This window comes from Camelus dromedarius, chromosome 14, assembly GCF_036321535.1.
Source record: "Camelus dromedarius isolate mCamDro1 chromosome 14, mCamDro1.pat, whole genome shotgun sequence".
Classification (NCBI taxonomy): domain Eukaryota; kingdom Metazoa; phylum Chordata; class Mammalia; order Artiodactyla; family Camelidae; genus Camelus; species Camelus dromedarius.
The window spans coordinates 18,980,778-18,995,028 of record NC_087449.1 but is presented as its reverse complement, the minus strand read 5'-3'; the positions used below and the strand labels follow the sequence as shown (position 1 = coordinate 18,995,028).

General features: G+C 35.0%; 1 protein-coding gene across 6 annotated transcripts in view; it reads left to right on the top strand.

The window, feature by feature from the left end:
* LRRC7 (leucine rich repeat containing 7) overlaps positions 1-14,251 on the top strand; it is a 430,080-nt gene that overhangs the window by 291,238 nt on the left and 124,591 nt on the right. Inside the window, exon 9 of one of the 6 annotated variants that reach the window (XM_064493464.1) lies at positions 13,806-14,024. The exons of the other annotated variants lie outside the window; for them this stretch is intronic. Coding sequence (XP_064349534.1) covers positions 13,806-13,874 — 69 coding nt within the window. The 3' untranslated portion in view covers positions 13,875-14,024. Of the gene's footprint in view, positions 1-13,805; positions 14,025-14,251 lie in introns of those variants that run through there. 6 annotated transcript variants of the gene reach the window in all.

Genomic DNA, 14,251 nt, shown 5'->3' with positions numbered 1-14,251 from the left:
TAGTCATGGTGTATGATCCTTTTAATGTGCTGTAAAATGCAGTTTGCTAGTATTTTGTTGAGGATTTTTCATCTATGTTCATTGGGAATAGTGGCCTGTAATTTTCTTTTTCCCCTTCCTCCCTTCCTTCCTTCCTTCCTTCCTTCCTTCCTTCCTTCCTTCCTTCCTTTCTTCCTTCCTTTCTTCCTTTCTTCCTTTCTTTCTTTCTTTCTTTCTTTCTTTCTTTCTTTCTTTCTTTCTTTCTTTCTTTCTTTCTTTCTTTCTTTCTTTCTTTCTTTCTTTCTTTCTTTCTTTCTTTCGTATCTTTGCCTGGTTTTTGTATCAGGGTAATGTTGGCCTCATAAAATGGAAGTGTTCCCGCCTCTTCAACTTTTTGGAGAGCTTGAAAAAGATTGGCTTTAATTCTTCTATAAATGTTTGGTTGAATTAATAAGTGAAACCATCTAGTCCTGATTTTTTTATTGTTGTTTTTGGTAGATTTTTGATTACTGATTCTATTTCCTTCTTTGATATTGATTTGCTCAAGTTTTTCTATTTCTTTGCAATTCAGTCTTGGTAGGTATATGCTTTCTGGAATCTATCCATCTCTTCCAGGTTGTCCAATCTGTTGGTGTACAATTGTTCATAGTAGTCTCTTGTGATCTTTTTTATTTCTGCAGCATCAGTTGTAATGTCTCCTTTTTCATTTCTGAGAATATTTATTTGAGTCTTCTCTCTTTTTTTCTTGGTTTGTTTAGTCAAATATATGTTGATTTTGTTTATCTTTTCAGAAAAAGAACTTGTACTTTCATTGATTTTCATTGATTTTTCCTACCATTTTTCATTTAATTCTGTTTTAATTTTTATTATTCCTTTCTCTGCTAACTTTGGGCTTTGTTCTTCTTTTTTCTAGTTCCTTGAGATGTAAAGGTAGCTTGTTTATTTGAGAACTTTCTTTTTTTAAAGATTAGGTGTTAATCACTATAAAATTCCTTCTTTGTGCTGCTTTTGCTGCACCACGCTGAGTTTGCTGTTTTCAAAAGTCTCTCTTTGCTTTTGACTTTTACACTTTGAGTATAAGATGTCTGGGTCTTGATTTCTTTGAGTTCATTATTTTTGGACATCTAGAGGCTTCTTTAATTTGAATGTCCACTTCCTTCACCAGATTTGGGAAGTTTTCAGCCATTATTTCTTTCAATAAGCCTTCTGCCTTTGTCTTTCTCTTCTTCTTTCTGGAATTTTTATCATGCATATACTGATTCATTTTATGGTATCGAATAAGTCCCTTGAGCTTTCTTCACTCTTTTTCATTCTTTTTCCTTTTTCTCCTCTGATTGGATAATTTCAAATGTCTCATCTTTTCTTCTCCTTGATCAAGTTTGCTGCTGGACACTCCTAGTGAATTTTCCAGTTCGGCTACTGTATTTTTCAGCCCCAAAATTTCTAGAGTTTTAAAAAATATATATTTTAACTAATTTTGGTCCTATATCATTTTCCTGAATTCACTGAGCATTTTTATGATGGTTATTTTGAATTCTTTGCAGGTCATTTATGTCTCTATTTCTTTAATATTGGTTTTTGGAGATCTGTTTTGTTCCTTTGTTTGAGCCATATTTCCCTGTTTCTTAATGTTTTATGACACTTTGTTTTGATGTCTGCATATTTGGAAAACACCTACTTTTCCCATTTTGCATAGACCAGCTTTGTATAGGGGAGGACCTTCAGTAATCCACCCAGCTAGAGACTCTGGGGACAAGAAATGTAGTTTAAAGAGAAGGGTCAGGAGTTTTATTCTGGACATCTTAAGCTTGATATGCCTGTTATATATCCCAGTAGAGATATCAAGAAGGCTGTTAACTATGAGTCTGGGCAGAAGTTCAGGCCAAATTGATACATTAAAGAAATATTAGTATATATGTACAATTTAAAGCTTTAAGGCCAGATATGATTATCAAATAAAAGAATATAAGCAAAATATATTAACTACAATTTATACAGACTATAATTGTGAACAATAAATAAAAGTAGGATTGCCCTGGTAAAATGACGAGAGGGTCTGGTACCCAGCAGTCTTCTTCTGCTTCCTGTAGCTCCAAAGAACAAAATTCTATGGTCTGTATTAATAAGCTCAATTAAAAATGGAGAGCTGTTGTGGAAGGCAGAATTGTAAGTTAGCCCCCAAGGTCGGCACCCTCTAGGATACAGATGTCTTCTCAGTTATTCAATCAAACACTAATATAAGTGCTACTGTAAATTGATTTTGCAGATGTAATTAAAGTCCCAAATCAGTTGGCCTTAAATAGAGAGACTATCCTGGGTGAATCTGACCTAATTAGGTTATCCCTTAAAGGGTAATTTATTCTTCTTAATTAAATAGATTGAAAGTGTAAGAGGCCCCTTGAAAGTAGCCATAGTTCAGAGAACATAGGCCTCTCTAGACCTGAGAGTGACCCCAGCAAGGAAATAGCTGACAGCAAGCAAGGAGACAAGGACCGCCCTCATACAACTCTGAGGAACTGAATCCTGGCACATCTGCATGAGCTTGCAAGAGGATGCCAAGCTCCAGATGGTATTGCAGCCTAACCAATACCACAAGTTTAGCCTTTTGAAACCTTAAGCAGAGAACCCAACTGCATGTGCCCTGACTTCTGACCTGCAGAACTGTGAACGAGTACATGAGTGTTGGCTTAAGCCACTAAGTTTTCAGTAATTTGTTGTGTGGCACTGAAAAAACTAATACAGCTATATTTTATTCATGGTTCTTACAAAAACTACAACACAGATAATCGAAAGGCTTCATTAAACTCCACAGAGCATACTCACATAAGGTTTCCAATAAAGGCAAATTATACAGGAGAGCGGTAGAAAGAGGATGCAGGCCAACATCAGGGGCCCAAGAGCCTTCCAGGTACAGCTTCCCAAGGTCCTTATTATTCATACAAGAACGTACTTCATCTCTGGATAAAACCACCAGGATTTGGATGATGAATCTTCATTTCAGGAAGGCTCCCTAAAAGTCCCCAGTGGTGTCTTTCATACCCTTTTGTACACATAGTCAAGCCAGGTTATCCAACTGACTATGCAAGGCATAAGCCCCAGTAAACAAACCGGTCATGAGTGCCACCAGGGGAGTTTAAAATTTTAGTGCATTATCAATTGTTAATGATCTGGCTACCCTTATCTCAGCCAGGAGTCAGTGCAGGCTTACAGACTTCCCCAGAGATATGCACAGCTCAAACCACTCCAGCTACAAAATAATTCTATCTCAGACGGTTCTGTTTCCCTTCCCCTACTTCACTCTCCCTGAGTCCTCAAGTAGGAAACCACGTATTGGCTCTAGTGACTGAGCAAGCAGGGAGACCAACAAGCAGGTATTATTCGGGACTTTCAGGAAAGGTGGATGGCAGCAGAGGGCCATTCTTTAGGTGACAAATCTCCAATTCACAGTCTGCTGTCCACAGCTACTTGTGAGACCCTCTGGTTGAGTTCTACAGTCAGCAGAGCCCTCCTCAAACCACCATCTCTTCTAGCCATTGTTAAGGGGTTCCTGGGGGCTGAAGCAGTACTTGCCAGCAAGCTGTGGAGGAAGAACTGCTAATAAGGATAAACACATAGTAGAACTTCCCTGCTGTTTTGGTTGTGCCAACCTGAAGTGAGCTGGAATACTGCCTCCTTCTCTATCTGACCCTACCATTCATATTAGAAGACAATGGGGCAGATCTTTAATAAGCAGTCCCAGAGGGTGAATTCACTCTACGTCCTGATTCCTGACTGTCTAGAAGTCCTCCAGTTGTCCCTTATGGACTATGGCCTGTTTTGCTCCCAGTCCCTGCCATTTCATGTCTGGAAATTTCATTTCTTTAAGTTATTAAACAGTTTATTTGCTCTTTAGTTATGAAAGTGGTTGTAATATAGAAGTTAGAAAGGAAAAAGAGAAAAATCCCCCTGGGCACCCTCCCAGTTCCACTCCCCAGAGGTAAGCACAGCTTAATGTCTGTCGTACCACTTCATCTTCTATTTGTGCATAAATGTGCATATGCATTTTTTCATTTATGAATATATCATGGGCATTGTGCATCTGTTATTCTTTTTTAAAAGTTTTATGTGGTATCCCACAGTGGGTGTCACATTATTTATTTAATCTGTAACCTATTAATGGACAGGTATGTGGTTTCCAATATTTTGCTCTTTTAATGATGCAACAACTAACTTTTTACGTACAAATGCAAATATTTGCAAAGAATGGCTTCTTAGAGGAAGAAATGCTGGATTGCTGGCTATGTGTTTTTCATTTTAAGAGATACTGCAAGTTTTCCCTCTCAAAAGTGGTATCAATTTACACAAACTTTTGGAACTCATTAGAGAAACCAAGCAATTCTGACTTCCCAGAGGGACCCCTTTTGGTTTGTATTAAGTCACAGGCATTGGATTTGTTTTTAATATAATTGAACCTAATTTGTATCTTCTACAAAATACTCAAAGTTTCTGGCTTTTTGGTTTTACCAATTCCTGTTTACTAGCAGCAGCATTTTTTCCCCTTTCATTTGTTTTCAGCTTTGTTTCTGTTTTGTTTGTTCAGTGGGACTTGGGGAGGAAGGAGAAAACTTCATTTCAACATCTGAGTCTACCAGCTGTTTATTTATTCATCCTACACTTGCACAAGGTTTACGCAGGTACTCTGCAAGCACTGGGGATACAAAGATGAATAAAACATGAATTTTACCTTTTAGAAATTCAGGCCTAATAAGAGAAATGCAAATGATAGCAGCACAATAAACAGACAAAAGGATAAGACAAATGGAGAGATAGATAATAAAAGAGGAATACTTGAGTGACTTTCAGAGGGAAAGACAGGAAGGTTCAAGGTACAGAAAGACTTGAAAGGTAAGTATGGAAGAGAGAACAGCTCATGGAAATTTTGACAGATGAAACAGAGAAGTAGGCTCGGAAAGCTTTAAGTGGTTAGGTATGGCTGGTGTACAGATACTTTTGTACGATAGAACGAGGCAAGATTAGAAAAATGAACTGAAGCAAAAGCGTTACAGTCTTTGAGTGCCACGTTATGAATTGGGTATTTATCTCATGAATGACAGCCTGAAGATTTTTAAGCAAGAGAATAAGTTCAAGTGTGCATTTTAAAATTTACCTGTGATGTGAAGGCTGAATTAATCACTAAATCAACTGTTTTTCTTTTTAAATTTATAACCTACTATGTGTCAGAAATTGTGTTAGAAGTCAGGACTTTAAAAGGAACAAATTAAAAACAGTGAAACGTGAAAATTATTATAATAGTTTAGTAAACAAATTAAATAGCCAGAACTGAGACATGAAGGCAGAAGAAATAAAAAAAAAAAAAAAAAGCACGGCTTCAAGAAATAAAGAACTGAGAGAAAGAGGAGGATGGGTAACAGGGAGAAAGAATCAGATAGATGTTGCTTATAGATACCTCCAGTGTACTTGCCGCATGACCTCTGTGATTGTCAATGGTGACAATCTTCTCCTATTTGTGTCCTTGCTTGTACTTATTCTTCCTTGTGGAATAGCCTTGCTTTCCCTCATGCTCACATCTATATTATACTTTGTAAATCTTACCCTTCCTCAAGGAGCTTTCTACTGCACCCGCTACTTTCTTTCTTATGTCATTCGTGTCCCTATCCATGTAAGTGCATGATCACAGAGCCCAGCTTTTCCTTCTGCCTACTCTACTGCTTGGTGAATATTGTCCCTAAATTTCAATCTCTCAGAACCCAATGAGGCCAACTTGCAGTTTCAGTGCATCCAGTACTATTAATTCATTCCAACCCCTATCCAACTTTCTAATGCAATAATTACATAAAATTGGATTTGTATTGTGATTAACCACCTGGGTGGTTGTGAGTTCCTTGAGGGCAGAGAATCTGTGCATTCATCTTATAATCTCTATGTCCAAGCATTGTATATTAAAGAAGCATGCTCAAATTACCATCAACACGTGGTAAAAATTTTGTCTTCTGAGTCACATGCTCCGAAATTCTGATTTAGTGGGTTTCATGTGAAGCCCGGGGATCTACATTTTATCAGATTCCCCAGATGATTCTTATTCACAGTAAAATTTGAAATGGTCACCAGTCAGTAAGGATTTGTTGAATGAATGTTGACTTTTTTCCCACTTAGACTATAGAATCATAAGGGAAAGACATGTGATGACCTAATCTTTGTATTTCCCCTAAGCATATGGCCTAGCTGTTTGAACATAGTAGATTCTCAAACACAGTGGAATTTGATGTGTGTTAATGGGAAGACGGATTACTGGTATCATCTTAAAAAGCTTTCCCTAAGGCACAGGATTTGCTGGGCCTTAAAGAGTGAGTTGGATAGATGGGTTTTGGATAGATGGGGAGAGGGGGGAGCATCCTGGCCAGGAGATGGATGTGATCATAGCAATAGATGGAGATAAGGAAGCACAGGCCTGCTGAGGGTTGATGATTAGGTTAGTTTAACAAGAGCAAAGGTTCTTGTGGCAGAGGAATGACAGATGAGGCTGCCTCCCCACTGTACCAAATAAACCTTTGTTAGCAGAACTCTCATTTCCATTTAATTTAATAAAAGCAAAAATAAGTGGTTTTGATGTGATTAATGACCAACAAGAGAGAGCTAGAGTGCTGACTTGGCGAGCATCCACCCTCACGGCATACGTAGAAGTACAAGATTTAGTACAGAATTAACCTGTGCAAGCATCTGTTCACAATTCCATATGAAAGAGAAAAAAATAGACCGCAGCATATGTTACAAGTTGAAGCCTGGGAAACCTTTTTTTCATATCATGTTGGTAGGAATTCACATATTTTTAAGCAAAATCCCTTACTGACTTGCTAATATAAATTTGAATATTAAATAACCACAATAATCATAGGCAAAACTTGAAAAAAAGTTATTCTGTTCACACATGAAGAAAAGATTAACTTGTTACAAAAAGGATAATAAATTTGCAGTTAAAATATATTCCTTTGGTCTTATGACATAGCCAGCATTAACCTATACGTCTGTAATTAACAATTGATGAATCACAAGTTGTTATTCATTCAGTCAGTCATTCAGTAACTCTTGGAGGAATGAGCATAGCTCTATGGCTTTGTTTTATTCTGTGTTATTCCCCCCCCACTGAGCACACAGTGTTTGATGCATGTCAAATGGTCAATAATAAAATCTGTTGGCTGAATACATTTATTGAGCAGACTCCCAGTATACAAAAGTAAAGTGAAAACGGAGATAATCCCTGCCCTGGTGGAGTTGATAGTTTAGTGAGAAAAACAAATATTAACCAAGTACATTCAGAAATGTGCAATTCCAGCCTTGACAAGGGTTGAGGATAGTCTAATGGAGTTTGGCCATACAAAAACTTTCCTGAAGGAGTGATCTTGAATTGGCATCTCAAAGATGAGTGGAAATTAGCTAGGCAAAGAAAAAGAGGAAGAGCACTTTGAACAGACGGGGGAGCAGGAAGGACCATGATGGGAAACTGCAATGTAGACTAAGACGAAGTCACAGAAGTGAGGGTGGGAGGTTTGGAAGGTAAGGTGAAGGTGTGTGAAGGCAACTCTCCGGGAATTCCAGAAGCTTAAACATTAGGCAATGTTGTATAGATAAGGACATTTCTCATTTAAAGTGAATACAATAGAAGTTGATTTAAGTTACAACCTCAAAACTCATTGCTCATTTGTAATATAAAAGAAAATTTTGCCTGAGAAAACATACCAAAATTTTGATAATGACAAGCAAAACAATTGAGCATGTAATTTCAAACTGCATAAATTTGATCCATGTAGATTGCACCAGTAAATATTTTAATTTTACTATATTACATAGCAGCAATTAGCCCTCAAACAGGGGTTAAAAAAGGAATCAACACAGGACCATAAGAATAATTTGGGTGTACTGATGTGAAACTATTTTGAAATATTAACATACCCTGGTGAACATCTCATTCAACTGTCATATGAAACTATTAAAAATATATATATATATATTTATTGGTGTGGTTCACGTGATAGAATTTGTGCAGAGAAAATTGCAGCTGAAACTTTTAAAGTGTTTTAGGACAAATGTTCAAACAATGAAATGTTAAAATCTGACCAGTGAAATAATTGGCTTTATTCTCTCACTAGTTATTATAAAGTATTTGGTCAGGTAGGCTAATATTATTTTCCTAAATTCATTTCATATTTCCTTTGGCCTTGTGTACTACTGTAATTTTTGACACAGTATTTTGTCCTGGATCCAATATCTCTCTCCTTTAGTCTGTATCTGCATATTGTCTGAGATTATATTGAGATGCTCTTGAGTTTTCCCTCCCCCAAGTGCACATGCACCTGTAGCCCATAGCAGAGTGCTGGACGGGAGGTTGGTGCTTGGTAAGTACTTGTTAAATTTTCAGAAGTAGCCAATTAGAATAGTTACAAGTAAATATTCTAAGTTTTAATACTTATAATGAGAAGTATTATAAGTTGTTAGGTTTAGATGATGATGATGATGATGATGATGGTGATTATTATTATTATTAATATAATAGGTACTACACTAACCAGGTTCAGGGATAGATGTTATAGAATGTTACAAATTTTCCTTACCAATTTATATTGTTTTATGGGGGATATATTAAAATAAATATAATAAATATCCAGCAATACTTAAACCATTCATGTTCTGATCTGGCCCTTAATTGAAAATAAATGTGTAAGTGAAGAGTAAATACTAAAATACATTGTAAATGTAGAAGATGATATATTCAGGAGTAATAAATAAAACAGACTATAATATGTTGAGGAATAATAAAATTAATATGCAAAATTAATAACCCAAATTCAATTTAAAATAACCCATGTAACTCTAATAATGTTTAAAAGTCTTCATTCCTCAAAATCGAGTTTAAAAGCTTGTGGTGTGTAACATACAAGATTTTATTGATGTAAATACCATGAAGTGAGGTAAAGTACTAATGGGAAAACTAAAGTGCAGCAAGATTAAAAAGCTGTTGCTGATAGATAATACTATTTTTTTTTCTTTTTTCAGTTAACAAATATTTATTAAGCATAAGGCTTACTAGGCTAAGTGGTAGAGACGCAATGGTGATGACTCATTTTTAGCATTTCCTAATTGCTACAAATTGAAGACAAGATGACTTTAGAACCTAAATATGATTGAGTGTTGTCTTGACTCTGTCCTTGCTTACCTCTAATAATTTTCAAAGAACTTAAATTCTGAATTACATTGAAATCACTCTCAGTAGAAGTAGTCGTTTATGATTCAGAAGGCACTTCCGTTCTGCAGTACATCTCCACGACCTTCAAGGGTCATTGCTGGTGTTTTTGCAACAAGCACACTGCTCAGTGTTAAGGATTCAGAAATGTAAGCTCTGCTCCAAAAGCTCACAATAGTGTGTGTGGAGCAAACAGTTTAAGGAGATTTCAGGTTATTGGTTTGCCAGATAAACTAACTTTCACTGTATTAAATAAGTAAAATCCAATAATATTATCATCAATTAGTAATATAAAAACAATTTTCCTAGTGTCTATAGGAAATAAGACTAATGCTATGCATAGATTCTTCTGGACATCTTAGCAGTTTCATTAAAAACATTTCTCACTGTTACTGTCAATTAATCCACACTGTGTAACAGTAGTAAACACAAAATAGTGACTCAGATTTGTTTCTCATTCAGTGAAATAACTATATTGGAAAAAATATTTATCTCATATGGAAGAAATAAAATAATTTTAGATATTTTCAGATTAGCTCATAAGAATGTGTAAATTATAAAGTATGGTATATCTAAAAGTATATGTCTGTATTTTCAATATTTTAAAGATTAATAAGAGACAGAGAAAATAGATATAACATGGAAATTATATAGTTTACCATAATTAAAATTTGCACTAATGAACACACATTTATCACCTAGGGTTTCTAAAATTTAAAATTGCATTGGGAACTGCACATTTTTTCTGTATCTTGAAAATATAGCTAGAACATTTTCTTTAATTAATTGGTCTTCAATATAAGTTTTCCATTTCTTCATTTAATATTGTTTTTTCTTCCCTGATTCGCTATTTATTCTTTACTGTCTGACTTCAGTAGCTAAGTACTAAGTCTGACTTGTATAGCTGTATTTTAGGGACCCTGGCCCCAAAATTAAGGTCACGATGACTTTCATAAGAGCAATTTTCAGTGACACATCAGAGGAACTTAAAGGGTAAATGGGAGATAAGAAAGCAAAGGTAAATAATGGCCAAACTTTTTCCAAAGTGTCTCTGTGAAGAAGAGCAAGCAAATGAAAAAGACTGTAGAGGCAACATTTTCAGGTCATTTTGAATACTAATTCAGTCATTCATGGGTGTCTTTCCCTTTCAACATCGTATCATCTGTGGACTATTTCCTGTGTGCCATCAATATACTCATTTGAATATTTAAGTGAAATGTTACACTCATATATGTGTTAAAATATTCATAGCAGTTTATGGCTGAAAGTGTTTTAATTAATTATAAATTAATCTTGTTTTCTCAGCAATGCATTTTATTATTAATTATTGTGAAGGATGCCTATTTGTTCATTCAATAATTTCTAAAATGTAAAAATACTTTTCGTACATGTTACCTAATTTGTAGTAATTAAGCCAAAACCAAAACTTTAAAATTTAGGAACATAAAGGAGTGACATCTGAAACAAAAGTGAGAAATACGAAACTAATGTAAAGTGGAAATAGGCTCAGACCCTATGGAGCTGACCTTTTTATTTCCAAAGAAATTAACTGAAGAAGTTAAACAGTCTTAAGGCATGTAGGACAGAACAATTGGCAGAATGACAGGCTGGGTTGTCATCAAGAGCTGAACAATTCAATTTTGTGTGTCGGGAAGAGTTTCAACAGTGCACCATGGAATTCATGAACAAAAGATTCTCCAGTTGTGAGAGCTATTGAGCTAGTAATAAGCCAAGTGTATTGTTAAATAAAAAAGTGAAGGAAAATGAGGGAAAGTTTTAAAAAATGTAGTCATGCTTCACTGGCAAGTTGCAAACTTCAACATTATCAGATAAACATGGTAAAAGCGAGAGAAATAATACTTTGAAGTATTGCTCTCAAAATTTAGAAAAAATATAATAATTGAAATGTCTCAGTGAAGTATCATAATTGTGTCACTTTGATTAGAGAATATAATTTTCTAAATTCGCCTTGGGTATCTGACATTTATCGATTTGAGAAACCACCTTCTCATGTATTTATCTGCATTTTGAAGCAGGGCCCATATTGTTGCCCTTCAGTTCTGCATAGTTTCCGGGATTAACAATTTTGTATTACGATATCTGCCAGATAATCTCATCAATCTTAAAACACTTTAAAGTATAAAGTTCCCTTTTTAAATGTTAAAGTTCCCTAGTCTAATTTCGACAAAATTAGATAAATGTCAGATGCTATGTTTTTCAGTTAACACTTCTCTTAATCTCATTGGAAGAAAAAAATTTAATAGATGTGTGAATAAGTATAATTAAACTCTATTCAAATTAGTGAGATAAAAGTAACACATACAGTCTGATCAGGAGAACCAACTCAAATTGTACATATGTGACAAGAGTTATTAGACTCCATCGCAGTCATGTAAAATGTATGTTCTATTAATGTTAAAACTGACAACCATTGTCTTAGCTCATTTCAACTAATCAAAGTAAGATTACGTCAAAGAGAATTCTAAAGTGGCTTAGGTAAGTGTAAATGTAAAGAAAAGACACTGAAATGGTCTCTAATTTTTATCATTAATGCCTTCAAACTACAGGAAATCTAGAAAATATAGAAAAATGCAGAAGAAGAAAAAGCTAATCATAATCCCACCACTGAGATTTTTAAAAATTAATGTTTTGATACAGTTTCTCCTGATATTTTCTAATGTTTTTAAAATAAAAATAAATTTTTAAAAAATTTATATAAAAATATAAAAATTTTAAAGTAATGTATCAAATACCGGGTAACCAAAATGAACAAATGTTAATTATTTTTTGTGTTTTAGATCTTTTTTTGAAAAGAAATAAAACACTGTAGATTAAGCAGAAGTCTTCTATGCTCTCCGTCCTAGTCCTATTCCAATCCCAGGTCAATTGCTACTTTTAATTTGGTGTGCATGTATTCCAGATATTTCTATCTTTATTGTATGCATACGTATTCATAAATATATAGCATTGTTTTTAATTTGCATAAGTCTAGTTGTGCTATATGAGTTGTTTACACTTTTTCATTCAATATTGTTTGCAAGATCTATCTAAATACATAAAAATATAGATAATTCATTTTCATGTGCTTATCATACTATACCAACATATGATTTTATCATAATTTGGTTATCTCTTCCTTTACGCTATTGTTTACTTAGATCGTGATCAACTTTTTAATATTATTAATTATTCTGCAATGACATTTGTCTGCAATAAAGTTTTTCTGTATTTCAGATGATTCCAGTAAGACAGTTGCCCAAAAGCAAATACGAACATTTCAAAACATGAGATACATAAATTGAAAACATTTTCCTAAAAGATTACACTAATACACAATACTTAAAGCAGTTTATGTGAGTGCCCAGCTCACCGAACCTTCACCAGCATTGAATATGCCAAGCCATTCTTGAGTTAATTCATTCATTTTTAATGGAAGCAATTAACTTTAGGAGTGAAATTAAGTGGTATAAAAAAAGGCAATTTATGTGTAAGGTTGGGTGTAAGCCATTTAGTTTAGCTCCAAGATCCACTTTAAAATTGACTATTGATCATGAGATGTCATCGCATCATCTTCATGTTGTTTCAGCAAGGTTATGTATTGATCTGTTAAATTTATCTTGTCTCTGCTTTTATTAGAAAGCTACTAAAATTTTTTCTGGGGCACATTTTATTATAACATCCAGTAGTAAAAATATTATCTCTTTTTTTATAAATCCAGCATATGCTTTACTTTCTTTATGAGGCATTTGTGATCACCAGCATTTTTCATTATTTCAGAATTTGAATTTTAAGCTGTAACATGATGTTATCTTTGGAACCATGAGACCTGAGTAACAATCCCAGATGCGTTATGCAACTCTCATCAAACCATTCCCGCTTTCCCCAGGAAATGATTATTAGATTCTTCTTCCATAAAGTAGAACTATTATTACCTTATCATGTTATTCAATAAATGAGAACTTTTTAAATAAAATCGGAATATAGATTAGCATCAGTTATCCCTTTCCAAGTATTCTTAGATGCCTAGGGTCCCCAGTAGAACCCAGTGTGAGAGATATTTTAGAGGTATAATTGGTCAGCTTTATTTGCCACTTTGTCTGACGCCACTAAGGGAGCAAATTATGCAGTCCACCAAAGGTTACCCAGATCCTTAGAGATTATGTAAGGCCTTATGTTCCCACAGCATCCTTCTCTGCCCACACACACCAAGACTGCATACTGCCCCAGGGTTGCAGCTTGAATTTTGTCATTGCCTGGAACCACTTCAGAAATATTAAACTCCTAACCTCTGCTTTCTCATTCTAATTTTTATCCTTCTAGGTCTCTCAATCCCTCACTCATACTACACTTCTCTCAGCCTCATGGAAACCTGAAATCTCTTGTTTCTTTTATTTTTTCCCAGATGCTCAATGCCTCACCTGGCCCTGGAAAAAGTTAAAACAATTATCATTGATAGAGGTTTTTTGATTGCCCTTAGTTTCCTCTTTGATTCCCATCAAATGATTCCAGTACAAACCATCCTCGACAAGTGCTCATTGATTACAAAATTCTTGCCCTGCCTCCTCAACAAATTATCTTCCTTATTCATCAGAGAAATCTGAGACCTTCAGACATGCTCTCTCTCAACGTCCAGGCTTCCCATCACCGTGCCCTCCTATGACCACACCATTCTTACCACCTGCCCTTGAATCAGTGAACAAGGTGTCTCAATTCTGTTTAAGGTGAGACCCTCTTTTTGTGCCCTCAAACCCATTTTCTTTATCACCTCTTGGAATTTACTTTATTAATTTTGTACCATTTTATCTGTCTGTAATCTGTTCCTCTTTGCTAGGGTCTTCTGTCAGCTTTCTCTTTCCTCAACTCCCTCAATTTCATCGTAGCCCCTCAACTTCTTTCTTTTCCTCTCACCCGAACTTTACAAAGACGACTCTATCTGTATTGTCCCCATTTAGTTGTCTCTTACTTATCTTCAACCCACTATAATATAGTTATCACATGAAATGGTTATCCCTAAGGTTGCCAGCATGTTACTATTTC